The sequence below is a fragment of the Perca fluviatilis genome, chromosome 1, assembly GCF_010015445.1.
Source record: "Perca fluviatilis chromosome 1, GENO_Pfluv_1.0, whole genome shotgun sequence".
Classification (NCBI taxonomy): Eukaryota; Metazoa; Chordata; class Actinopteri; order Perciformes; family Percidae; genus Perca; species Perca fluviatilis.
Genome location: NC_053112.1, coordinates 31,739,471 through 31,766,897, shown reverse-complemented (window position 1 = coordinate 31,766,897; position 27,427 = coordinate 31,739,471). Strand labels below are relative to the sequence as shown.

At 40.3% G+C, this 27,427-nt stretch overlaps 1 protein-coding gene across 2 annotated transcripts; it reads left to right on the top strand.

Annotated features, from left to right (window-relative positions):
• On the top strand, positions 1-27,427 carry si:dkey-27h10.2 (flocculation protein FLO11). Of its 2 annotated transcripts, XM_039810845.1 has the most exons (11): positions 1-159; positions 766-978; positions 1,150-1,254; positions 1,967-1,993; positions 2,241-2,276; positions 3,243-3,322; positions 6,214-6,310; positions 6,469-6,555; positions 9,450-9,692; positions 10,854-10,949; positions 27,344-27,427. In XM_039810845.1, exons 1-10 carry the CDS (start codon positions 126-128, stop codon positions 10,904-10,906), a joined length of 975 nt encoding a protein of 324 aa, XP_039666779.1. In that variant the 5' UTR covers positions 1-125; the 3' UTR covers positions 10,907-10,949; positions 27,344-27,427. The 2 variants fall into 2 exon arrangements, with proteins under 2 accessions (XP_039666779.1, XP_039666788.1); XM_039810854.1 differs by lacking the exon at positions 10,854-10,949.

The following is a 27,427-nucleotide window of genomic DNA, read 5'->3' as shown; positions in this document are numbered from 1 at the left end:
ACATTCTGAGGCAGTGAGGAAGCAAAGCAGCGAATGAAAGCATAACCTTTGGGCTCAGGGCTTTGATAATTCATACTGCATATGTGGACTTTTCCCACCTGCTGCTGCCATCAAACAAACTTACAATGCCATCGATCAGTCTTTCCTTCTATATCCTGGGTAAGGCTCTTTTTAGATTTACGTGTATTAATTAAATGCACCTGATTATACTGGATTATTCATTATTATGTTTTGTTGTCTATATAAAAGATTTTCTGAGAACGCTACACCTCAAATGTTCTGTCTTTGTTTGGCTTTAGGTAATTTATTGTAAATGGTAAAAATGCAATACAATGTTTACATTAATGCTTGATATAATGCAATATTATTGTTAATGGATAAAAGCCTGAAGTCAGAGTGTATGAGTAAAACATAACATAAGCTTACCTTAAAACATAAGGTAAGCACGGCCACACCTTAATATACAGTACAGTACTTACATAGCTGGTTCACGTTAACGCTTAAAATGAACAGAGCTACTGTGAGTCTTGTAGTCTGATGAGCAGATTAGATCAGGAAATAAATTATTATTAATTCAAGTTCTTTTGTTATCAATTCTATATTGTAAATGTGCAGAAGACACAACAAAATGACAACCAACTAACACAAAACAAACAGACAGTTTGTTGAATCTGAACTTGTTGCCAATGTTTTATGCTTAAATGTTGGTCAGTTACGTGTTCACCTATTGGATAGTTTTTGAAGAGGCTGTATCCTTTCCTGCAGGTTTGGTTGTGGCTTCTGTCACAGCACAAGATAACGCAACAGGGATTCTCCCAAATTCAACTGAATTTGGTAGTAACGGAAATGATTCCACCACTGTAACACCCCTCAGCAACACCACCAATGTCACAAGAACCACCGACGCCATTACCGTCACCTCCACCAGTACCTTGAATATCAACAGCACCATCCCACCTCCAACAACAAAGCAGAATGGTGAGAGTTATTATCTGATCTATTTATTATCTGATGCATGTACCCATAAGTGTGTCAAGCTCCCCCCCCAAAAAAATAGACAGTCCATTCATCATCATGTCTTCTATGTTTTATGGTTGTTCCTGTCTGCATCTTTGTTTGATGTTGGAGTAACAAGCTTCTCTTATTCAGGTAGTGAAGGTTCTGGCAAAGAACCCAGAAGTACAGTTCCTTTGATCACCACACCAAAACCCATTGGTCCTTCTAAAACCACAACATCGACCGTCACAACATTAAGTGAGTTGAGGCTGCTGATGAACCATATTCTACAATTTGATGTTCCTTGATAAGTCTGAGGATTTGAGAGCTTTAAATTACCAAACATTGTGATACGGTGGTACACTCTTATGTACAATTCCAGTAAAACTTAAACTTATATGCCAGGTAGATACAGCTGCATAGCCTGGAATAAGTATAAATAAAATAAATAAAATTATATTTATCTTGAGTATAAACCACTTTTCGCTTTGTGCGCTGTAATAAGAACTCGATAATTGTAGAAACACAGTTAAACAGAGACCAAAGACAGTGAATACTAAACTTACCTCCTTAGGTGGACAGAAACATGACTTCAATTGAATGCCAGTGTTGCTCTGTTTCTTCTGAAACTTTGCTAACACGTTAGCTATATCAGCTTTGTTAGGTGATAATGTCACTGTTGTGTTTTTTAACCCATTGCATTTAGGAGTGGATCCGAATTGCAGGGCGAATGCACCCAAATTATTTTTCACTTTCGTTCACACTAATTACCATTATGAGATAGGGCATGCCTTGGCAAAAGTCTGCGCTCTCCAAGTGCCCTTCTAGTTTCTAGCCCTAGCCCTTCTGACTGTATTGGGAACAGAATGTGACATTTAACTATCATTAGCATTTTTATACTGACATCCCAACTTCATATTGTTTGATGTCAACTTTTTCTCTTTTGAAATATTTTTTGTATTTTTAACAGGCACCACTGCTAAGCCAAAGCCACCAAGTAAGTTCCAAATGATATCAAACAACATATGTTTGAGACTGTAACTGTAGCCTACTGCAAGCTTGGCCATAAACAGTAGAAATATGTCAAATTGTCTTCATCTTCATAAACATGAATTCAGGGGTGGCGGGTAATGTAGGCGGCGGGTAGTCATTAGCAGTTTTATACTGACATCCCAACTTCATATTCAAAGCATTGTTTGATGTCAACTTTTTCTCTTTTTAAATATTTTTTGTATTTTTAACAGGCACCACTGCTAAGCCAAATACAGGTGACAGCACTGGTAAGTTCCAAATGATATCAAACAACATATGTTTGAGACTGTAACTGTAGCCTACTGCAAGCTTGGTCATAAACAGTAGAAATATGTCAAATTGTCTTCATCTTCTTAAACATGAATTCAGGGGCGGTGGGTAATGTAGGAGGCGGGTAATGTAGGCTTGGGTAGGCCCTGATACTCCATCCTGCAAAAATGGACAGGCAGCCATCCTTGGCACGGCACAGCGACAAACTCCGGGTTAATTCTCACATTACTCACAGACATTTAATGCATCCTCACTGGCCAGAAGCAATCTCCACCCAAGTCTCGGTCATGGTTACACCAATGCATGTAGATAAAGCTGAACACTAAATCAAAACCACAACATTAAAACCAAGGTAACATAAATGCACATGCAAAACATTAACAGAAGTTAAGTTAAAGCATACAAACCCTGTGTATTCCCTGTATTACCCTACTGCTTTTGTCGCTATGACCACCTTTTCCACCTTTAACGTTTATTTACATCTTTTGAATGCGCCTCTGATGCACTGTGGCCACTCTGTGTTCGTCTGTTTGGTTTGGTTGTCATGGTAATCAAAGGCAGTGTCAGGAAAGGGGGAATTGGACGTTATTATGTGATCCCACGTAACTTCTAGGCAAGTACCACAATCGGGCTACATAAAATATATTGATGAAAATGTCTTAAATTATATTTGTCAACACTGAGCCTGCTTCACGTGGAGAGTGACCTCACAGAAAAAGTCTAAGCAGAAGAGATAACTGATGCTTAAGATGCCAAAAATAAGTGGCGCAGATCATATCCTAGTTAGCGGCAACAAGTGCATCCTCAGCAGTTTTACCAAGGATCATGTGTATGCGGTCTAGGTTATCCGTATCTACCTTCCTCCCACATTAACCTAACCAAACCTCCACCTCACTCGCCGCCTATGCATGAATTGTATTAATGTTAATGTTACCCTCCTTCAGGCATTATCATCCTAGTTGTGATCATCCTCATAGCTCTTGTATGTGGAGTTGCCTGCTACTTTGCACGGAAGAGAGGAAGGGTAAGTAGAGTAGCCGTTTGTTTCCACTACCAAACGGGAAATAGTTTGGCATTTTGGGAAATATGCTTATACGCTTTCTTTCCGAGAGTTAAAGCAACACCAAAGATTCTTTTGTACCTTAAAATAATGTTTCCAAAATCATTTCAGTGGTTCATCAACTCGTAACAAGGTGAACGGCACTTCTGCGTTTGCTTTGTGGCCCTCTATCGGCTATAACCGCACTATGCAAGTTTGCCAGATCGGGTAGCGGATCTGTAGTTCGAATGACAGCGGTAATGGACAATTCCGCTTCCAACCTGTAAGGGGACTGAAGAGGAAAAGTGCTTTGGTGTTGCTTTAAGGTGCTGACACACCAACCCGATTATCGGCTGTCGGACAGTCTAGCGAGGTCGGTAACTCGAGTCTGTTTGGTGTGTTCCATGCCGTCGTCAGTCTGAGGAGCCATCGGCTTTAATTTGGGCCGATTTGACTTGTTGAATCGGCCAGTGGGCAGTCGGACTCAAAACACTTACCGGAAATGACAAGTGGGATGAGCGTGACAAACGGCTCTCAAAATTTGACGAAAATCTTTCAAACTGACCTTTGTCGATCAAAAAAAACAGACAGATTCAGCAACTGTATGGCCTATTTGTCGCTTAAAATGTTTTCAGAAACACGTTTTGGTGAACTATTTTTGTCAAATACAAGATCGTATTCTGAATGAGCCGCCTTTATGGTCTGGTTTTGAAATTCGGGAGAAGCCAGACCCACGTGACATGTTCGTCATTTCCGGTTAGAATTTTTTGGGCGACAATACAGGTGTTATGGAGATGTATTATGTCTCGCGCAAGAGCAGAACGTACGCTCAAATTGCCATCGCTTTGGTGTGTTCTGAGGCATTTTTTGGACCGACGGGAGCCGAATGAACAGTCCGACAGCCTTTTCTGTCGACAGTCGGCCGTTAGGTTGGTGTGTCAGAGCCTTTAGATGAGAAGATACCACCCTCTTGTTTGTTTTTTAAATATGAAACTACCACCAACAGCCGGTTAGCATAGCTTAGCATAAAGACTGGAAACAAGGGGGAACAGCTAGCCTTAATTCAATTCAATTCAATTCAATTTTATTTATAGTATCAAATCATAACAAAAGTTATCTCGAGACACTTTACAGATAGAGTAGGTCTAGACCACACTCTATAATTTCCAAAACCCCAACAATTACAGTAATTCCATCAAGAGCAAGCATTAGCAGTGGCTATCGCGACAGTGGCAAGGAAAAACTCCCTTTTAGGAAGAAACCTCGGCAGACCCAGACTCTTGGTAGGCGGTGTCTGACGGGCCGGTTGGGGGTGTGATGAACAGTGGCGATAATAGTCACATTAAAGGTCACAGTGACTTCAAAGGTTATCGTGGAAGTTCATGTCATAGCAGGGCACATCGTGTCATACTGAGTAGTGCAGTCCCCTATACCGGATCCAGACTACTCTGTGCATAGGAACATCACAGCAGGGCGTTGCGGGATGTAGCGTGACGCTGCAGAGCAAGGTGGGATGCGGCGGATGCAGCAGGACGCAGCAGGATGCGGCCGGAAATTGCAGAGAATCGCAGAGCTATGCTCTGCGAAGAAGAAACATAAGGACTGGGGTAAACTCCCCAGAGCTAGATTAGTAACAAGCAATTCTGGGACAGGATGCATACAAAAGTAACAAGTAGAGATGAGAGAGCAGCTCAGTGTGTCATAGGAAGGAAACAGCCTCTAGTCTAAGTATATGTCGGGACTAGTCGTTCGTTCTAGCGGTCCTGTATTTAAAGATGAACTGTTAGAAGTTAAGGGCAAAAGGTGATTAATTTTATCTCTAATTGTTATAATTTTATCATTAAAGAAGCTCATGAAGTCATCACTACTCAGTGCTAGAGGAATAGATGGCTCAGTAGAGCTGTGACTGTCTGTCAGCCTGGCTACAGTGCTGAAAAGAAACCTTGGGTTGTTCTTATTTTCTTCTATTAGTGAAGAGTAATAGTCTGATCTGGCTTTTCTTAAGGCCTTCCTATAGGTTTTGAGACTTTCTTGCCAATCCAAACGGGATTCTTCCACTTTGGTGGAGCCCCACTTACTTTCGAGGTTTCGCGAGATTTGTTTTAATTTGCGAGTTTGGGAGTTAAACCAAGGAGCTGTTTTCCTTTGCTTTATCGTCTTCTTTTTGAGAGGAGTGACAGAGTCTAAGGTCGTCCGTAGGCAAGTCGTAGCACCGTCTACAAATGTATCAATTTGAGAGGGACTGAGGTTAACATAGAGGTCCTCTGTTATGTTAAGGCATGACATAGAGTCAAATGCTGATGTAATATCTTCCTTAAATTTAGCTATAGCACTGTCAGATAGGCATCTAGTGTAGAAGCTATTATCTAGTTTAGTATGGTCAGGTAGCAAGAATTCAAAAGTAATTAAAAAATGATCTGATAATACCAAATTCTGCGGAAATATTATTAAATCTTCAATTTCAATACCATATGCCAGCACAAGGTCGAGGGTGTGGTTAAAACAGTGCGTCGCCTTGTGCACACTCTGACTGAAACCGATTAAGCTTACTAATTGTATTTTTACAGATACACAACCATGTAAAACCATGGCATTGTTGGTACAACAACAAGACTGTTAATTAGTGCACTACAGAGGTGTTGGTAGAAAGGTTTTTTTCACCTTTACACAGCGCCAGTATTCATGCTAAGCTAAGCTTACTGGCTGCTGGCGGTAGCTTCATATTTATTTACAGACATGAAAGTGCTTATCAATTGTCTCATTTCCCAAAATGTCGAACAACGCCCTCAATTTTGTGACACTAATATGTGTGTGTGTGTGTGTGTGTGTGTGTGTGTGTGTGTGTGTGTGTGTGTTGTGAATCCCTTTTCATACAGCGCTACTCTGTCGACTTCACTTCCAGACCGGATGAAGCCAACATCCCTCTCAGCACTGTGGAGCCTGAGTTGCCTATTGATACTGTATCTCAGAACGGTCAGTCCAACACACCCACATTGTATATCAACTACAATGTTACACACATATATCACATTAATAAAAAGAAAAAAAGAAAAGCCTTACAAATCCAAACAGATAGTGCTATTCTGTTGTTGCAGAACTATTTGAAATACCTATCCATGTACTCTTTTCAGGACTGAAAACCTTTGAAAGTGCAGAAACTACTACAAAAGAGGAGCAAAAACCAGAGGCAAAATCTGAAGTGCAGGAGGAGCAGAAAGGTGTGGTGTGCTAATTTCCTTCCTATTTCATCAAGATCAGTTAAACTGAATAAAAGGAAGTACAGTTTGTGAGCGCTCTATACACTAAATTAACAGTGTCAGCCTAATACAAACATTAAATAATATTATGTTAGATTTTACTATACGTCAAGCAACTGTGTCAAACCACAAGATGTTCATGAATTGATTGTGAGCACAGTTGGCGTGAATTATACAAGGAAATCTGAAATTATGCACAGCAGCCTGACTCACACAGGGCTTATGCAAATTAATTCACATCAGTTAAGAAGTTCCACAGGAAATTTTGAAATGTCTGTGACAGAAAGCGTTACCAACAACTGTTACCACAAATCGTTTCCTTATTTCATTGAGAGGGGAGAAAATGTGACAGTACTCATGTCTACCACTTGGTGGAAATGCAAGCCAAGTTAACAAATTACCAGTTTGTCATAACTGCACCTGACACCTCCTATTACAGGGGTTGTAATTCAAATTCTGATAAAAACTAACCAAAACCTTCATATGTAGCATGTAAGAAAATGTTGAAATTATTTAAAATCCAGATATTATGATTACCGGATAAGCGGACGAAGATGGATGGATGGATGGATATTAGGATTACTCCCTCTATAATCTGTATATGTTCTGTTACATTTTTAACTAGAAAAAGCACAAGTGCTTATTCTTGTCTTACTGTTTTGACGTTTTCCTTAGTCTGAGAATGAATTAGAAAGAATTTCTAATCATGCACCTGGATTTGGTATGGTTGTTTTGATTCAACCTCATGTCGAGGAAGAGTCGGATTTGGCTGATGATGACTGCTTTCCCAGTGCACTCACTTGTTTTATCTCAAGTGTTCCAATTAATGAAGTGCAGGCTGAAGAAATCATCCTGACGCTTGGCAAATTGTAAATTACAAAAATATCTGTGATGAGAATTCCCCCAAAGCTTATCTTCTGCAGCATTGACTAGAAATGTGTGGATGCAAGATAAGATAAGATAACCACCACAATGTTGTTCAACACAACCTCATCTCACAGCTTCGACTTCATGAAAACACTCACACAGTCTCCCCTCGTCATCATGAGCCCATATAAAATAATGATTACGTATATACATTTAATGTGAGTGTGGTGTATTAAGCAGCTTTTTTTGGTTGTCATTTTGACATATGACAGTAATGAGAAGAATGTTTAAACCACAGTGTGAGATTAGCATGAAAAAAAGTGTTACTGAGGATTTGAATAGAACACTGGAATACGCAGGTGACAAAAGAGGCAAAATATATCAATGTTTAGTTATCCTTTATCAGGATTGAGCGCTCTTAATAATTAAATATTTCTCTCCTGTGTCACTTTCTGTGGGTTTAGTGCAAATACATCTTCCTCTTTCTATTCAGAATCAGAATCAGAAAAGCTTTATTGCCAAGTACGTTTTTTACGCATACAAGGAATTTGTTTTGGTGTTGTAGGTGCATGTCACACATTCTCTAAAATAAGTTAAACAAATAGGTTAAACAGAACAAACAATATAAGTATAAATATATATATTAAAAATAAGAGTTTATATTATATTAAAAATATTCCTTTAGTTAACCAGGCAACAGTCTCATTGAGATTAGAATCCATTTTTCAAGCTATGTGCCCAAGAAGGTGACATAAAAGCAGTTACAAAATAAACACAGCCAAAATACCTGATGGGTATTTTCATTAGTTTTGCAGGTACTTGGTCATACACCTGATGATGGCGCTCGATGAAAAGTAAGGGGATTACCAAAGTGATAAGGATACATCCTCTGGGAACCATGGATGTCTGTACCAAAGGATTCAAGGCAATCCATCTGATAACTGCTGAGATATTTTAGAGAGAGTTCCATGGTTTAACTGAAAAACTCTGGGTAGGCACTGCACCCAGCTGTTGTTCCCCAAGTGTTAATTAGTGAGCTTTAGAGTTGCTGGAAAAGCATTTTCTTTTATGCTTTGAAGAGAGCCAGGCTAGAAGTTTCCCTCTGCCTCCAGTCTTTAAGCTAAGGTAACTGCCACCTGGCTCTATCTCAGTACGTATCACACAGACATGAGAGTGGTATCGGAACTATTTCTTTAAATATAGTATTTTTACCAATGACCTTTTACATAACAACAAGTACCAACATCACATATCCAGTGTAATTAGACTAAAGGAGAATGCTAAGCTAACAGTCAGGTCAAGAGTCCACCTGTGATAAAGCGTCTGTTCATCCGCCATAAACCAGACAGACATCATGATTTCCTGAAGATTGGAATGACACCCGAGGAGCCTTCCTTCTTACTCATGGCAGAATTATGTCTAGAACAACGGTCACCTTCCTCTCCCCTTCATCTCTGCTTTCCCTCCACCTAACCCCCCCACCACCACCACCACCTAAATGATGGGGTTGCCCTACTTTCCCACAGCCTGCAACAGCTGCATGGCTGTGGCTCATTAGGAACTGGCCAGTAATCAGCCGCCTCATTACCAACATGGTGGCCTCCTGAAATGCCTTTGCCCGAGAGAAATTTCCCGCCTGACTGTCAGATAGGGCAAAACCACTTCAGGCTATATGGATGGAATAATGCACTGAACCAAATATCAAATCTGCTATGTCATAAAAGTTCAAATGATGTCTCAACAACGTTGTGCAATGAATGTATTGCAACAGTCTTACTTTCTATTGAAAATGCACGACATAAATGTTGGGGTTTTCCAGTTTATTCCATTATGACTCAAGTTGTGTGTTGTTTTTATTTATCCACATATTGTTTTCACTTATACAGTAAGTGTCACACTATAACTGGATTCTGAGGAAGAAAAACAGTATTAATGTTCTTGAAAACCACTGAAAAAGCAATATGGTTTGCTTTTGTTGTCCTTCACAGCTGAGGCTGATAAATCTGTTGTTGATGCCAGCGCTGAGTCTGCAGCTCCGATGCCATCCCCAAATAGCTCTGAGGACAAACCCAAAGAGGACGTTGTTGAGCAAAGTCCCCCAGCACCTGTGGAGCCAAGTGTGGAGGAGAAAACTGATGATGAAGGTGTCGTCTCCAATAAGACCTCAGTGGAGTCACTGAAGGAGACAAATGAGAACAACAGCAACAATGCTGACTTCAGTCAGAAGAGAGGTTGGTATTTTAAGTTTGCCCCCTACTACTTTCCTACTATCTGAGATGTTTTTCACAGTCCCAGCATACACTCATCTACTGATTATACCGAATGGTTTTCATCCTCTTAGGATTGAAAGAAGACAGCAGTACCCTGTGTTAATACTGTAACGTTTGTTTACTGTGATCATTTACTGTAGACCTGTAAGGTGGTTATGTTGGCAGAATAGTAACAGAGTGACAGCTCCATTTCTATGTTCATATCTCAGTTCCAACTTATTGCAACATCATTCATACATCACTTATTTCAACACATTTTCCGCTAATGGGGTGACAAAAAGAAGAACTTACAACTATGCTGTCATTCACACTGTTCATTTCCGGTGCATACCTTCTTCGGTTTGTTTGGAAATTTACTTTCCTGTGCAACATTTAAAGATCAGTTCAAGTTTGTCTTGGAGTTGGAGTTGTCATGGAGTTGTTGGTCACTGTGCGTTTTAGAATAGATTTTAAGATTTTATTTTTTGTTTTTAAGGCCCTTAATGGCCTAGCCCCGGAGTACCTATCCGAGATTTTAACCCTGCGTGAGCACAGCCGGTCTTTGCGGTCTTCTAACCAACTGGTTTTAGAAGTCCCAAGGTCAAGGTACAAACAATGGGGTGATCAGGCTTTTGCGGTTGCTGCCCCGAGACTCTGGAACAAGTTACCCCCTGATATTCGCACAATTACAGATGTTGCTCTTTTTAGGTCTAAACTCAAAACCTACCTGTTTAGAATGGCTTTTAATACGCAGTAGTGGTGTGACAATTTCCTCTTTCTGTTTCTATGTAACCTTTTTATGATTTTACTGTTTTCTACATTTCATTCTTCTAATTGCAACATATGTTGTCTATTCTTAGCTCAAGATGTGAAGCACTTTGGATACCTGTTGGTTGTTTTAAAGCGCTATACAAATAAATTTTGATTGATTGATTGATTGACTGTTTCCTCTCCATACTGGCCGTAAAATGATCTCTCCCTAGTAAGGATCATAGACTGTAAGGATTAATTGACTCTTCTGTCTGGTTTACAGTATAGGAAAATTATCATGTCACATTGCAGCAGTTTGTTGTTGAGTTTAACATTATGATTCACATCTCTAAATCAGCCACTGTTAACCCCTTGTTTTAAAAAAAAAAATAGATTTGAAGAGGAGCAGCATCTTCTGGGACATTCCTCTCGATTGTCCAGTGTGAGACATATCGCCTCTCTGCCCCTGCGCTGTTCTTCAGGAACTCGGTAAGACCACAGTGGACAGACACTCTGCTGCAGCTGCTTCACTGCTCAGCCAGCTCAGGTGTTGGTAAAGGGGAAACCCCCCACCCTTACCCTAACCCACCCACCCTCCCCCCCCCCCCCGAACTGCAGGTCCACAGACCTCGTATATGACCACTGGAAGTGCTTTTCCCTTCCAGAATTAAGATATTAAAAATAGAGGAGCCATAACCATTAAATCTAAAATTATGAAGTGCGCTTGTCCCCAAAATTGTAAATCACATTTACAGGCTGACATCCAGTAGTTTATAAATACATACTGGAAGCTGCTTCCATAAACTGAGCCCTGCTGGTTGAAGAAGTCAGTATCACAACATACAGTATATCATTCACACCATTGTTTTTTCGAATTGATTTTTTTAAAATATATTTTTGTGCATTAAGTAATACATTAATTAATTAGTCTGACAGCAAAAACAGGGTCCACTTATTAGCTTTTTCCCAAACTATTAACTGCCTTTCACGGTCTCCATCTTCATTATGACGTGAACAAAGATCCACTCTTAGGTGATGACACATGATAATAATAATAATTAAAGCTGCAAGCAGCGTTGGATAGGCCCTCGCTCTTCTCGGGGTTACTGGCTTATGCCACTCCTTGCGACCGTGCATTTGCGCGGCACTCAGACACCGCAAATCTTAACTAATGAAAAGGGAACTCCCTGCTGAGTTCAATGATACCTCACACAAGACTTTATGTCATACAGTTCATTAGTTATAAAAGGGGCATGGCTAAAGCATAGGGGGTAGGGCAAACCATCACCAATAAAAAAGGAACTCTCTGCTAAGTTCAATAGCCGCTTTCCGATTTAGCCAATTTTTAACTTCCTCTGGCCGCAGTTCCTGTAACTCTTTCAGCTCCTACTTCAGGGCAGGGTCTTTTCGTTGTTCCCTTTTCAGCATAGGGACCTAGGTCAACGAGGGTCGGGTTTCCAGTACAGACAGACCAACAACGGGACAATTTTAACAATTTTCGCCATCTTATTCATCACTGCATTCACTTCTGACAACATTTTAGGCGAGAAATTAACTGTTTAGATTTCGAATATAGGCATTCTTGTGAAAATTTATGCCGAATTGACAATTTGCTTCAAAGTTTTTGGAGTTGAGAAGCTGCCCCCTTTCATGTTATGAAAGGGGGCGTGGCCTGAGTGAGTGGGCGTGGTTAAAGTATAGGGACCCGCTCAGTATCACATGTAGACCGTACATTCTAAAGCTGTTTACACACCAACCAGATGGCCGACCGTCGGCAGAAAAGGCAGTTGGACTGATCAGTCTCCCCTAGTTGGTCAAACAAATGCCTCGGAACTAGGGCTGCAGCTATCGATTCTTTTAGTTAGTATTTATTCCATCGATATACTAAACCTATTTTCATTTATATATTTTATTACAATGCTAAACAGCTCTGTTACACTTATGCTAGTAGATCGTTGATCAGCTGTTTCTCCGTGGAGAGAGAGAAAGTGGTGCGCAACAATCAGCTGTTTTTCCGAAGGGATAGTCAACAAGTCGGCTCTTTAGATCAGATTGTGGTCACCACTACGTATTTTCCTTGTCTTTGTTTTTGGTAGTTGTTGTGTTTGATGTAGTTTCATCGTCCATACGACTCTGTTATTTACTGTTGTCGGGTCCGCGTCGTGGAATGGATGATTAAGTTAGACTCCATGTTTTCTGTTGAGATGCTAAAGCACTGACGTTGTGCTATTATCGTGGTAAGCTAGTTTGATTTTGCAGTAGACATACTGTACAGTGTTTTCGTTTTAAGTAAGTAAGTAAGTAAGTAAGTAAAATTTATTTATATAGCACCTTTCACAGACAAGAATGGTCACAAAGTGCTTTACAGTCGGAACAAATAAAAGAAACAACAACAAATAAAATACAATACAAAGCCATATTGCTAACTAAATGCTTGTCTAAAAAGAAGAGTCTTTAGGTGTTTCCTAAAAGTTTCAACAGAGTCCAAGGCTCTCAGGGCTAAAGGGAGAGAGTTCCAGAGCCTTGGAGCCACCACAGAAAATGCATGATCACCTCTTGTTTTAAAACGTGTTCTGGGAACAGTTAAAAGGTCTTGACTTGAAGACCTCAGAGAGCGACCAGAAGTGTGTGCGTGCAATAGATCCTGGATATAAGAGGGAGCTTGGCCGTGTAAGGCTCTATAAGTAATGGTTAAAATTTTAAAATGCACTCTAAAACTAATTGGTAGCCAGTGAAGAGCCTTAAGCACAGGAGTAATGTGCGATCTCCTGTTGGTATTAGACAATAGTCTTGCTGCTGCATTCTGTACGACTTGTAATTTGTCCATGGATGATTTGTTTAAACAAGTGTACAGAACATTACAATAATCCAATCGAGAGGAAATAAAAGCATGAACAAGCATCTCCATCTCTTTCTTAGAAACCACAGATCTAATCTTAGCAATGTTCCTGAGATGGAAAAAACAGGAACGAACCACAGATTTCACATGGCTGTTAAAACACATGGATTTATCAAAAGTGACACCCAGATTTCGGGCCCCCAACATTACAGTCAGAGAGTGATAGAGCCCCAATGGCCTGTCTAATCTTAGGGGTGATGTTGTCAGGAGCAAAAAATCATCACCTCAGTTTTGTCTGGATTTAGTTGTTAAAATTGTCTGCCATCCATTTGTTAATGGAGGCTAAACAAATTGTGCAACATTGAAAGTTTGTCGAGCCTGTCTGGGCTAAAAGATAAATATATTTGGATGTCATCAGCATAACAATGGTAAGATATATCTTCAAAACTACCAATGACCTTTCCAAGAGGAAGCATATATAGACTAAATGGCAGCGGGCCAAGCACAGAACCTTGGGGCACACCACTAGACAGAGGAGCAGAGTCTGACATAAAAGGTCCCATGGACACAGAAAAACTCCTGTCAGAAAGATAGGAAGAAAACCAGTCCAGAGCTGATCCAGTAATGCCCACAGTGGTTTTCAGTCTATCAATCAGAGTGAAATGATCAACAGTATCAAATGCTGCACTAAGATCTAGTAGGACCAGCACAGAACATTTAGCCCCATCGGAAGCCATCAAAATGTCATTAGAGACCTTAAGGAGAGTAGTCTCAGTTGAGTGGTTTTTACGAAAACCAGACTGAAACTTATCAAAGATATTGTGAGAATCCAAAACAGTATTTAGCTGATTCGCCACAAGTTTTTCTAAAATTTTTGAAATAAAAGGCAGTTTAGAAATAGGCCTGTAGTTTTAATTACGTTTGAACTGATTCCCAACTGTGGACACTTTCTGTCGTTTTCTCCAGCCTGTCTCTTCTCTTAGCCCCTCGCTATTTACGCTCTAGCATGTGTCGCCAGCAGCAGACTGAGCAGAGTCTGGTGTGCGACAGTAATAATGATCTGTGCGGAAACACCGTCCGTCAGCATACAACGTTGGTAACATTGATTTAACGAAGTTTCGAGGCAAGTCATTATGCATCGAGGATTTTTTGTAAACGAGTTATGAGGAATCGTTTCAGCCCTACTCGAAACACACCGAAGAGACGAGACGTAATACGTCTCAAATAACAGCAGGTGGCGCTAATCTGTATTGTTGCCCAAAACATGAAATCGGCATCTGATTTGACGAACATGTCACGTGGGTCTGTTTTCTGGCAGACACGGAACACACCGAACAGACTCGAGTCACTGACTGTCCAGACTGTCCTGACACCAGACTGTCCAACGGCCGATTATCAGCTCTATGTGTCCGGGCCTTAAGTTTCATGTAAATCGGATTATGCTCAAAATGGCCGCCATGCCACGGCCACAGCATTGGACGAAAAGTTTAGCTTTTAATAACTTTTCATCGTTGAGGTCTTTAGATGACACAGACTGAATTTGATCGTTTTGGGCCTACTTCCTGTTGCCACTAGGGGGCGCTATGAGTTTGAGTCAATTTTGGCCGGAAAAGTCATGAAAAGTTTCAAGCCAATTGGACAATGTACACTCAAGTTACACCCACTTCCTGTTTCGATGGCGAAACACACATAATGGCCGCCCCGCCACGGCCATGCCCTATGACAAAAAGTTGTTCTTTTAATAACTTTTCATCTTTAACGTCTGAAGATGGCACAGGCCAAATTTGAAGTTGATCGGACGAAATCTCTAGGAGGAGTTCATTAAAGTACGACGTGGAAATGGCCAAAATCGCATTAATTTCAAACTTTCAATTCAAAATGGCGGACTTCCTGTTGGGTTTAGGGTATGGCTCTAATGACATTTTTTGTACGTCTTGACATGCTACATATGTTTATCAAGTTTCGTTAGTCTACGTTCAGTGTACTGCAGGGGCTCAATTTTTTAAGTTTTGTAGGGGGCACTAGCGAGCCATTTTTGTGCGCCTATAGCCGGAACCTTAAAATACATACATTTTCACCAGACTTGATGAGAACGCCAATTTTGGTGAGTTTTTGAGTATGTTAAGCCTCTCAAAAAAGGCGATTCATTTGCCGGAAGAAAGGAAAGGAAAGGAAAGGAAGAATTCCTTCAGTTCCAATAGGGCCTTTGCCGCTGTTGGCGCTCGGGCCCTAATAACTTCATTTGTATAGCACTTTGTGCTAATGATGGTAACTAAGCAAACTCAATCCAACTGAGGGTAAAGCTCATTAGTGGGCCTTGTTCAGATCTTTATTTAAACAACTATTTCCAGGGTCGAAAATGGATCATAAGGTTCATCTATAGGTCTATATGCTAGATAAATATGAAAAAGCAGTCCCAATCCTTTACATTATTAATGCATACCACATCCTTTCTACCAATATCACTCTTTAAATCACACTTCATTCCTTTTTTCATTCTGGTTTCTACTGCTCTATCTTCCACTGATGGATGAGATTCCTCTCACACGAGTACTAACATGGGCCCTCTCAGTCTAATCATCATGTGCTTCAGGATGTAAGGCCCAAACCTGCACCTGCACTCCCTCTCTCTCACTATCTGCTCAGAAACACTCAGGGCCGAAGCCTGAGGCCCGAGGAATTCACACCGCTCTTAACAGCTGATGATAAGCTCACATCTGAGAGGCTAACCGCTCAAATGCTCCGTGTTAGCAGTCACGGATCATCTCCGCTCTCACAAAAACACCAGCTTCAGAAATCCCAAGCATCTCCACCTCAGCAAAGGCATTCGGTATTGGTTCTTTATCTCTAAATACCTGTTCTCATAGAGAGTGGGTCTTCAAGATAACTAAAAAGATCACTATGACATCTAATGAGATATGCATTTACTGTATATTATCGTTATATCTGGGTTATGATCTTCAGCTGACAAACATGTCACTGGAATACGTGTTCAAAAACACCCTTTTCACACATTTTATCTTGTCATAGGTGTTAACAATAACATCATTGATTGCTCTGTTCTACGACACAATGAGTGTCTCATTATGACAGTGGATCAGTGAGCCAGAATGCACAATACAAGGACCCTGAAACTGAAGCTGCTAAATTGAATTCAGCTATCATTAATTTGGTTATTCACAACTGTGCTTTTAGTACTGTGTTACTGTCAAAATGCCCTTTGTGAAACAGGGCCTACTATCTATAGTACTTACTTAAAGTCCTACATACAGTACAAGACTATATATTAAACCAAAACCTTAAAAAACATATTTACCTAACCCATACAAAAGGGCTTTTGTTGTCTAAACCTCATCACACACAGAAGGAAGTGACCCCATTTTTTCTTTCTTAATTTCAGTAAAGTTAACTATAAGATACAATGATATAGATTGTATGAACTTAAAAACAAATATCACAAAACACAAGGTTATGGAAAGTAATAACCTTTGTATTTGTGATTTGTGGTCTCTAATAATACCTGTTCCTGACAGCAAAACCTGCTGGTAAGGTGTCAAACATGCTGATGCTATGTATTCAGTTCTTTGTTCCTTATACAAAACAACTGAAGGTGAAGATGTGTAAACACATACAAATGTATATTATTAAAGAGTAAATTGTCTTCTGTGAAATTGTACAGTTAGTTTTTCTGGAAGTTCATTAGAATCTTCTTTGGATTTTAGATTGGGATTTATTTGTCTGCAGTCTGGAGGTGATAATTAAACAAATTTTTTTAAATAAAATGCCCTTCATAGACAGCTGAATCGAGTGCCCAGCAGACTGGGAGACTGGGAGAAATGCTGTGGCTCTCACTATAAGTCTGCCTGTATAAGTGAACACGTGTTGTAAAACAGTGAATAACACAATTTGAAAAAGAGGAGAAAAAAAGAAAATAGTGGACTCTTCACTCATTCCCACCTGTTCTGGGAGGTGATGAGCAAGCTGGAAACTGAAGTTGAAAAGCTGCTCACTATTCTGTAGTTGTGGACAATGGATATAAGCTGACAGCTCATAAACTAAACCAGCATAATTAGACCTGGGAATTCACTGTGTTATTATCCAGTCAGAGTTCAGCTTTCATGTTTGATGGCCAATGTTGGAGGAAACTGTCTGTACCGCCTGGGATGACTATTTCACAGCGAGGAGGAGGCAAGTTAAAAAGAGAGTGGCAAAGTGAGATTTAACTGTGTGAGACTAACAAGGGTAGTAGTTAGCCTGAAGCCGCTTGTTTTATTGTTGCACAGGCTCTTTTTGGAAAGGGGCTGCTGGTGCTGGTTCAGAGACAGATCATGGAGCCAAAGAGGGTCAAGGATCGGAAGCTGAAGATTTTATTTTGTGTGTTACTCATGTTGTGTGTGTGGCTGTAGGGTCATAATGAGGTCTAATACTGGATGTTCTTTAAATGCTCAGGATAAACAAAGACTTAAAATATGAACTGACTCTTTATAGCTCTTTGTCTCCTTTTCCAGCTTTCCAGTAATAGCAAAAGTCATTATTTCCTTGGGCGACATTGTAAACACAGATTCATGGTGTGCAGGATGACAATGGTGCATGCAGTGAATGAAGGATCTTTATCTCAGTAATAACAGTGAAGGGAAGCTTCCTGCTTCTGAGGTTTGATGTGGTTCAGACTGGCAGGTCGGCCATTACACCTGGGCAGCTTTACAGGAAGGAGGGGACTGTCGGAAAATGCAGACTGAAGAAAACAGCTGGTGGAGGCTGTTTCTGCCCCTTCCTCTCTTGACTTCCTACCACAAAACATCAAGTTTGGGTCAAGAAATTGAAAACTTTGTCGTGAAGTTGTGAAGATAGCTATTAGACTTGCATCATTTAAGGGCTGCTTATACTGTATGCTGTACATGCAGTTTGGAGGCTGAAGGCTGTGTGTGTCATCACTTTTTTCATGTAAAGATGTTGTTCTTAAACGTAAAGGATTAACATTTTACAGTATTTAAATATAGTTCTCGTTATAGCATTTTCTTTTGCGGTACATTTTTATTATTAGCACCTCAGACACACAAAACAAATTCCACAATTTGTGGTCAAGGTAATGTCAGATGGGGCACTCGTTATAGCATTTAAAGTTTCCGGCGCATTGGATTACAAAACTTTTTCAAAAGTACAATGCTTAGTGTGAACAATGTTTTTCTTACCTACAATATAAAGTACATCCAACATGGACATGTAGACATGTACTTGCAGTTTGAAGTGAATAGGGGCTCTTTGATAGCACTTCATGTTAAATTATGTAAGTGTTGATGGCATGATGTCAGGGCAGGATTAAAATGACATTCAGCATTAGGTGAAAAGGAATGGCAATAAAACAGTGGACAATTTTTTATAAGCAATATTTATGTGTAAATATAAAGTAAATAAGACCTTATATGCTATATCCAAAACAATTGTTCAATAATTTGATAACCACTTGTTTCTTTTAAAAAAAAAGCATCGCCACATAGACATTTGGTTCATTCACGTCAGTGTTTTGGGATAAACAATGATACTCAGACACACCCTCATCCTGGCAAACACACAACAGCAGCCATTCATAAAGAAATGCATTTGTTTTGGTTTATCATTGTCAACCTACAAAGCTTTGTAAAATGATATACAGGGCTCTACAGAAACTCTGATATAAACTGTATGTAAAAAAAGATATTGTAGTTATACAAGTCATAGTTACAGGAAAAAAATTAATATAACTAGAATTTAGTAGATTTTGTATTTATTTTATTTTACGCAAGAATAAATAAAGAAACCTAAAGCCAGTAGCAAGTTAGCTTCTTATTTTTTTAGCATTTATTCTTCATTAGGGCAGATAGAGGGAAAGACATGCAAGGGCCCTGGGCCAGACTCGAAACCCAGCAGCCAGCTAGCTTAGCTTAGCATACAGACTGGCAGGAGACAAAAGTTGCAGAAAATCTTTGGCAGAAACAGATCTGTTGGACAAAGGTCAAGTTGAACAGAGGGCTCAGTTTCACTTAAAGCTCCAATGTATAAGTAAACAATATTTACGAGCCATTCCAGGCATAGAAGAGGGTTATTGGACAAAATATAAGGATAATAAATCTTTAATAAAGTATTTGATTTCTGAGGATGCCATTCCCTTTAACTCCCCGTCAATTTATTAGAAACTCTGCACCGAACAAATTGGGGCGAGGAGACAAGCTGTTGTTTTGCAAACGATTTAGGTGAGTCTGCCCCTTATGAGGTTATGGTGTGCTTTTGTAAATAAAATAAAATAAAAGGCTCAGACAATGACAAATGAGGTTAATGTGCTCGTCTTTAAAACGGAAAACAATGCAGAACTTTTCAGCGTGATGTCATTAGACACCAGTCCGAGACCTTCCTTTGTGTCTGAATGCATACTGTATGTTGGCCTCACAGTTTAGCTTCATGTCCCATGCCTTTATCAAAACTAGAGTGTGTGTCCTCCTCCTGCTTCACTTCCTTGACCTGCAGAGGCTTCTGGGTTGAAGTCTTTTCCAAAGGTCATAGGTCAGACAATCCTAATTAAAGGGTACACAGTGACTGCAGGGGAATAATGTGGCCTTGATGTCAAAGTCAACTGGCTCACATTCTTTGCCTGTCATTGAGCAAGTCTCTGCAAAATTGGATGTGTGGCGGCTGCTGTGATGTGTAGCGCAAAACAGGATACATTTCAACAAAGGCCGCTGCACATGACAGAACCTGAAGAAAATGAAAAAAAAAACAATATTTCCGAGAAACATGGAGGGAGACATGAAAAATTGCTTACTTGTTGGCCTAAATGTCACCTTAAAGTAATTTTCCTTCTCCACAATTCCCCCATTTTTTTTTTTTTATTTTATATTCACGCATGAATGCAAAAGTTAAGTGGTCATTTAAAATCTTACATCTACTTTCCCTGACCTACATCGTTTTATTTTAAGAGATGTCAAATTATGCTAGGCCTTGACCTTCCCAATTAACACTATGGGCATTTTACAACTAGAGTCACATTTTCTAGATTCTTCCTTTTTACTCGAGTCCATGCTTTGGCAGGTGGCCCGCAAAACATTTATAGGGCTTAATTTAGTAGTGCATGTTTGACTTCTTTACACCACGCTGCAGGTCTCTCAAAGAAGAAAAAGCAGGGAGGTGGGGGTTACATAGTGAAAACAATTTGTAGAGAACACAGAAATAGAGTCAGCACTCCAGTCACACGATGTGAAGTCACAGTGGGTTAGTTCAATCAGGAGAGACAAGTGAATGAAGGAAACATGAATGTTTATTATAACAGATACATAATATGTGATATTTAAAGTGACTATATGTAACTTTTAAAATTTTCTGAAACTGTGTAGTATTCCATCTGATGATCGTAAATGACCTGTAACAGCAAACGAGACTAACAGTGAAAAAAACGCTATTTTATATAGTTTTAATTAATTCCTCTGCCCGGGTCCGATTTTTCCCGCAAAGTCACAAAATGATTTAGGGCAGGTAGACGGCACTACAGAGCACACATTCTGAGGGGTCACAGATTTCAGCTGAACGCCAGAAAAGCCTGTGTTAGTGAGTATGCAGGTAAAAGGTAGCAGGAGATGTCTTTATGTAGGCCTATTTGTATTTAAATGTTTATCTTAGAAGTTAGCTGTTGTAGTTATGGCTGATACTGGGGCAGGGCCATCACAGAAAAGAAGGAAATTAAACGTAGAACAACTAAAAGCTAAAAGGGAAAATGAAAGATGACTGGTGAAATCCAAGTTACACTCGGTCGGGCTTTCAACAGATGGAGACAATTAGGGGATTGCAAATGATTCAATCATGTCCCCGAATTGGCCCTCAGGTATGTTGTATGTCTATTTCATTCATAAAATAACTTTAGATTGCGGGATGTGGTTGTACATCAGTAGCCAACATTAAATTACGTCCCCATTTCATTTAGCGCGGACGTTTTATTCCTTTTAGTCAGTGTTTGTGTTGGCCTACTATTTTCTTTTCACTTGTCCCCCTGTACCTGTGTAAAGCATCCTTGGGTTTCATGAAATGCGCTATATTAATCTAAGTTATTACGTTGGTTGCTACAGCAATCTCTTATTGCTTATCCCTTTTAGCTTACATACATCCAAAGTAGGCTAAGTTACCGTATGCAACACTTACAATGCAATGATGCATCTGTAATGTACTCTCTTATTGTAAATGAATGATTATCTGTCTGAGCAAAACATTCATTGCAACTATATGACCTCCCCGTAACGCCAACTCCTAGACCTTTACGACAGTAGGTGTGGTAAAACCACTACCGCTTTTTTCCAAAGGGGCCGCTGAAATCAACACAAACTGAAAGTTACATATAGCCACTTTAAAGGGGTGATAGAATGCAAAACTGATTTTACCTTGTCATAGTTGAATAATGATAGTTTAGTGGGTAACTAGGACATACATAGAACCTCTAAATCCCATTGACACCTCTTTCCTTTGCAAATCTCACTATTTGAAACTGCCTCTGAAAACGGGCAAATCTCAACGAGCCCCATAGTTGACATCAACTATTGCGGCTCCTCCTCATTTGGCTCTAGTCTCTGTGTTTGTCACGCCCCAACATTTGCATAGGCTACACAACTGACCTGGGATCAGTTAGTCTTCTGAATCTAGGTTGTGCAGATCTCAGAAATTGTATACATTGTTCATATGCTATTTTACCATTAAATTCACTTCTGAGACTTTTTTTATGCGAGAAATCAACTATGTAGAGGTCAAATATGGGCCGTTTTACGAAAATGTATGTCTAATTGCAAATTTTGTCCGACTGTGTCGGAGTTCAGAGGCCAGTGCTGCCTGGGTTGTTGCCTCGCCGTCTGGCCTGCCTTCCTTCACAGACCCCGGCCTGCTGTGAGCTCGATTGAGCTCCGTTAGGCTGGCAACCCACAGCACTCCATACCCGCGCAAAGTCACCGTTTTGGGCTAATGAACTACGAAACGCCGCTGCTCTGATAGAGCTCCAGGGCCTCCAACTCCCCTCTTCCTGCTAGCTAAATGCCCGGTGTATGTGAGTGAAAGCGTGGTCAGCGAGCTTGTTACGCCAGCATTCTCTTACCACAGGTTCCAGTTAATCTTTTAATGTGTGTAATTATAATGTGTTGAGTTATTTAAACAAACGATTGGGGAAATAAACGCCGCTTGTCCGTGAGTCTCATTGATAGAGCCTGCGGCTGGATGGAGCTCTATCAATGAGAGCTAGCTAGCCTCCTCTTAGAATTCCTCTGGAATTCACAAAAATTCATTAACTTGAAATCGGACACCGTTGTTAGCTTTATAAGACATTTAGCTAGATGTTGTATATGTGGCGTGACGAAATTCAAACTGTAAATATACTCGAATTATGCCGAAAATGAAGCTAACTATCCGTGATTTGTAGCTACATACAGCTAGGATTGAGGGGACAGTTGCAGCTAACGAACCCTTTACAGTTCACAAATATTCATTAACTTGAAATCGGACACCGTTGTTAGCTTTATAAGACATTTAGCTAGATGTTGTATATTTGGCGTGACAAAATTCAAACTGTAAATATACTCGAATTACGCCGAAAATGAAGCTAACTATCCGTGATTTGTAGCTACATACAGCTAGGATTGAAGGGACAGTTGCACCTAACGAACCTCTTACAGTTCACAAATATTCATTAACTTGAAATCGGACACCGTTGTTAGCTTTATAAAACTTTTAGTTAGATGTTGTATAAGTGGCGTGACAAAATTCAAACTGTAAATATACTCGAATTACGACCAAAAATGAAGCTAACTAGCCGCAATCTTGTACACATAGGATTGAAGGGACAGTCGCAGCTAATTTAAACTTACCTTACTGTCAACTTTTGTTTTAATTTAGTTTAGATGTTGTATAAGTGGCGTGACATGTGTGTAACATGTGGTAAGAGATTGCTGGTGTAACAAGCTTGCTGACCGCGCTCTCACTCTCACACACGGGCCATTTAGCTAGCAGGAAGAGGGGAGTTGCAGGCCCTGGAGCTCTGTCAGGGCAGCAGCGTTTGGTAGTAGTCCATTAGCCCAAACGGTGACTTTGCGCGGGTATGACGTGCTGTGGGCTGCCAACCGTGCCGGAGCTCAATCGAGCTCACAGCAGGCCGGGATCTGTGGAGGAAGTCAGGCCGGGCGGCGAGGCAGCAACACAGGCAGCACCGGCCGCTCAACTCCGACACACAGTTTTACCAAATTTGCAATTAGCCATCCATTTTCGTAAAACGGCCCATATTTGAGGTTTATGTAGTTGATTTCTCGCATTAAAAAAGTGTCAGAAGTGAATTTGGTAACGAAACATTGCAGTGTCTGGAATATGAGATTCTGTCGCGTCTCTAATGTGTGTGATAGAATGTATTGTGTATTGGGGATTCGCTCAACCAATCAGCACGCGTCTCTAATGCGTGTGTATGGCGATTCGCTCAACCAATCAGCGCACGTCTCTACGTGTGTGTACGGGGATAAGGCTCAACCAAGCAACGCGCAGCTCATCTAAATATTCATGACCATACCATATTTGGAAGAAAAGCTCTTGTTACAAATAGGGCCAAAACACAGGGATGCATAAGGGCCAATAAAATATCAACCAGGCCATTTTCAGCCCAACTAATGTTACATACCCCATTAGGAGACCATAAGGAACAGCTTGAAATACCCTATATAATCATTCTATCACCCCTTTAAGTCTTGGCACAAAGTCTTTGGCGCTTAGACTCTACACAAGGATTTGTAACCGAGGGGAGTCTGCCTAGTTACTAATGCTTTGTTCTTTTTTACAACTCACATTCTGTATAGAGGAAACAGCTGTCTAGTTTAAGTAGAAGTAATGATAAGTTACTTACTGAAGTTTGGAAATGTGTCATGATTATCGGTGCACAGTAGCCTAGAAATCTAGATGCAGGGGTCAGTCTAGCAACTCTCCGTTGGCTTGCGAACTCGAGTCAGGCCAATCACATTGTGTATAGAGTCGGTGGGCGGGCTTTATAGGGACGGCAGAGTTGCGACGGTTCCGCGTGAATTCCCTGCTACTTGAAAATAAAGAAGATAGCTGCTGCTGCTGCAACTCTGGAAGACTTGGAGTTAAGCACTGAAGTCATTCTTAAAAAAAAAGGAAGATGTGTTCAGAGTTTTGCCGACCGGATATGGCAAAAGTTTAATCTATCAACTAGCGTTGCTCTGGTTGGCTATGAGTGCAGAGGGAATTTGAAAGACAACCGTTTAGCCCGCCCCTCGGATTGAGCCCTGCCAATGGGGAGTTCCCACACCCAACATCTTGATGTGGGTCTGGCTTGTCAGGCTAGGTGTACAGGCCTTTTAAGCCTTGTTAATGTTGCTGATTCCCTAGGGACAGGATTAGATCAATGTTAACATTAAGTTGCAGAGAATTAAGACTCATCACTTATCTCCTGTTCGTCACACAAAAATGTGTGTGTACAGGTTTGTAATCTCCATAATAAATCAGTTACTTATAAAAGTCAGGTCACAAAAAGTGACTAAAGTTCACTCTCTAGGGAGCTTTAATATCTGTACTAAATGTGGTGGCAACCTAACCAATATTTATCAAGATATCTTAGTCAGTTGTGGACTATTGTGCGACTGATTGACCAACCAACGTTTCCGTCCTTATAGCCAGGCCACTAGTTTGCTCTAAAAAGATGAACACAGCATGAAGATACAATCGCTTTCATGTCCATGCCCAGATCCCAATGCAGCTGCCTCTCTCAAGGACCTACTGCGACTCCAAACCCCATGAGGTCTTCGGTCGTAGGGACCGTTTCCTTTCCCGCTGTCCTCTCCAGGCTGGTTTAAACATTCCTGGACTGGCTTTGTGCAGTTGGCAGGGCTGCTGTGATCAGGAGGCCTGCTGACAGACGCACGTTCATTTACCTGCTGGTATCGCCTCTGGCATCGACTCCACATTCCTCAGGCAGTGTCAAACTGTCGGAGTCACACCATGGCTTTATTACATCTCTGTCTCTCATCATTCACACACAGTGTAAAGTGAACTTCTGTTAACGTTCCTAAAAATGTTAAAACTTTAGTTTCCTTTTGATTGATGTTGAAACATTCATGTGGACACAGTAAATATTGTTATGAAATCTGCACATCAAGCCTGATGAGTATGTTCCACACTATAATACACTACCAGACATTTGTGGGTACAAGGTAAAAAATTGGCACTGGTTAAGACTTCATCCAAAGCTGATATTTTAAATTTGATAGGGAAGGTCATCTCATGATCATTCAATGTTGGCACCTCGAAAACGGTCAGTGCATCCTTGAGAAATATGTGTGGTGTATATAAATATGTGGCTCGATCAAGCGGCAACCTCCAATGCTGAAAAATTAAGCCACTGTGGAAGCGTCAAAAACTGCAGTTCATCAAGTGGCCACTTGAGGTTGGTTCCAAAAGGGAGTCAATCCCCATAGACCCCCATGTTACAGTAAAATGCCCAACTTTACAGCGGAATTGAACATGTTTACAGTCTATTTAGCTAAGTTTTCTCGTTCATGACAACTGTGGGTGGAGGAGATGATTTTTTTAAATAATTTACCCGTTTAAATTATATTTAGGCTTAAAGTTCTGCATAATTAAGGGCGTTCAGAGGACTTTCGAATCTACTGATTGCAAAAATTGCATTCAAATTTATTTCAAACGTAGAATTGATTGATTCTGATGCAAAGGTTTACCGTTTTAAATGCTGGTGTGACCGGCCCTTAACCCTGACCTTAGTCCAAACCTAAATTTAGGATTTAGATTTATAGATGTTTACTCTTTTCCATGAAATTCTGTGAACTAATATTCCGATCATTTACAGCTGAGGCATAAATCCTTTTTTGCTGTGAACAACATCCCTCTTTCTAGTTCAGGAAACATAACCTGGGAGTGATCATCAATCCGTCAGTTCTGATGCATTTTATCGCTCCAGTTGTTCCTACTCCTGTTTTTGTGCACAACCCTTGTCATGTCAACACCATCAGTAAAGACATTCATCACTGCACAAAATGCATACAAGTTTTAGTTCAGTTGAAACATGATGTAACATTCAGCTGTGGAGATTTTAATGAAATTAAGATTTTAATATCTAACCTATTTTTTTCTCTTCATAAAGGGCTATTAGAAACTTCTTGTTTTCATTTGATTCCAAATTAAGTAAAAGACAGACAAAGAAATTGACTTAACCTCGTGTATGGTTTTCACAAGGTGTCATTTGTTTTACCTGAATGGCATTTGTGGGTGACTAAAAAGGATGAACATCCTAGCATGGGATTCAGTTGAGCATTTTCTTCCACACGACTAAATCCCCCTTGGAATGCCAGATCTCTCAGCAGCTAGGTTTCACTATAGTGGCTAACTGGTCTCCACAGATCCCTATCTATCCCTGTGGCTCAACTCCGCATAGCTGTATAGACTAAGATCAATGTGAAGTCTTACCTGCAACCTGAACCTCAGTCGTCGCATTACTGGTATAAAACCAAACTCCTTTATATTGGATGCAGTTTAGATTAATTTGGGGCATATTTTAGGGGACAAAATACCACTTTAAAATATACGATTGGTTTAGAATTTTTGTAAAAGTGCAATTGACCAATTGGCCCATAAACATATTTAAAGTATCAAAAGTATTTATGATTGAAGACTGTAAAGAGTCAAAAGTAACAGTAATAGCTAATGATGTATTTATTTAGACAAATGTTTGGACAAATCCATAGTTACCCTCCCTGTCCTGCTGTCATATAATGCTCAGGGACTACACTGTTTTTTGCAGCCGCTTATTGGTTAAGCATAAATCACATCAATACATGTGGAGTAGGATCATGTCAGCTATCCTTTCCCTCAAACAGATGTTTCTCCGTAGAGGTCAAAGGTCATGGCAAAGGCCACATAAACGTGGCCAAAGCAGAAGTTACAAGTGGAAAAAGCAGGTGATTGCAGGACGCGTGACTGTGGGACAGGATACATTGTTTTCATTGTTCTGTGGCTTTTTTCTCTCTTTCAGATTGAAGAAGTAACCGCAGTGGAAAAGGACACGTCTGTTCATACTGAGTGAGAAATCTAGTGGGCTGTTGGCTCCTTGTTGGGG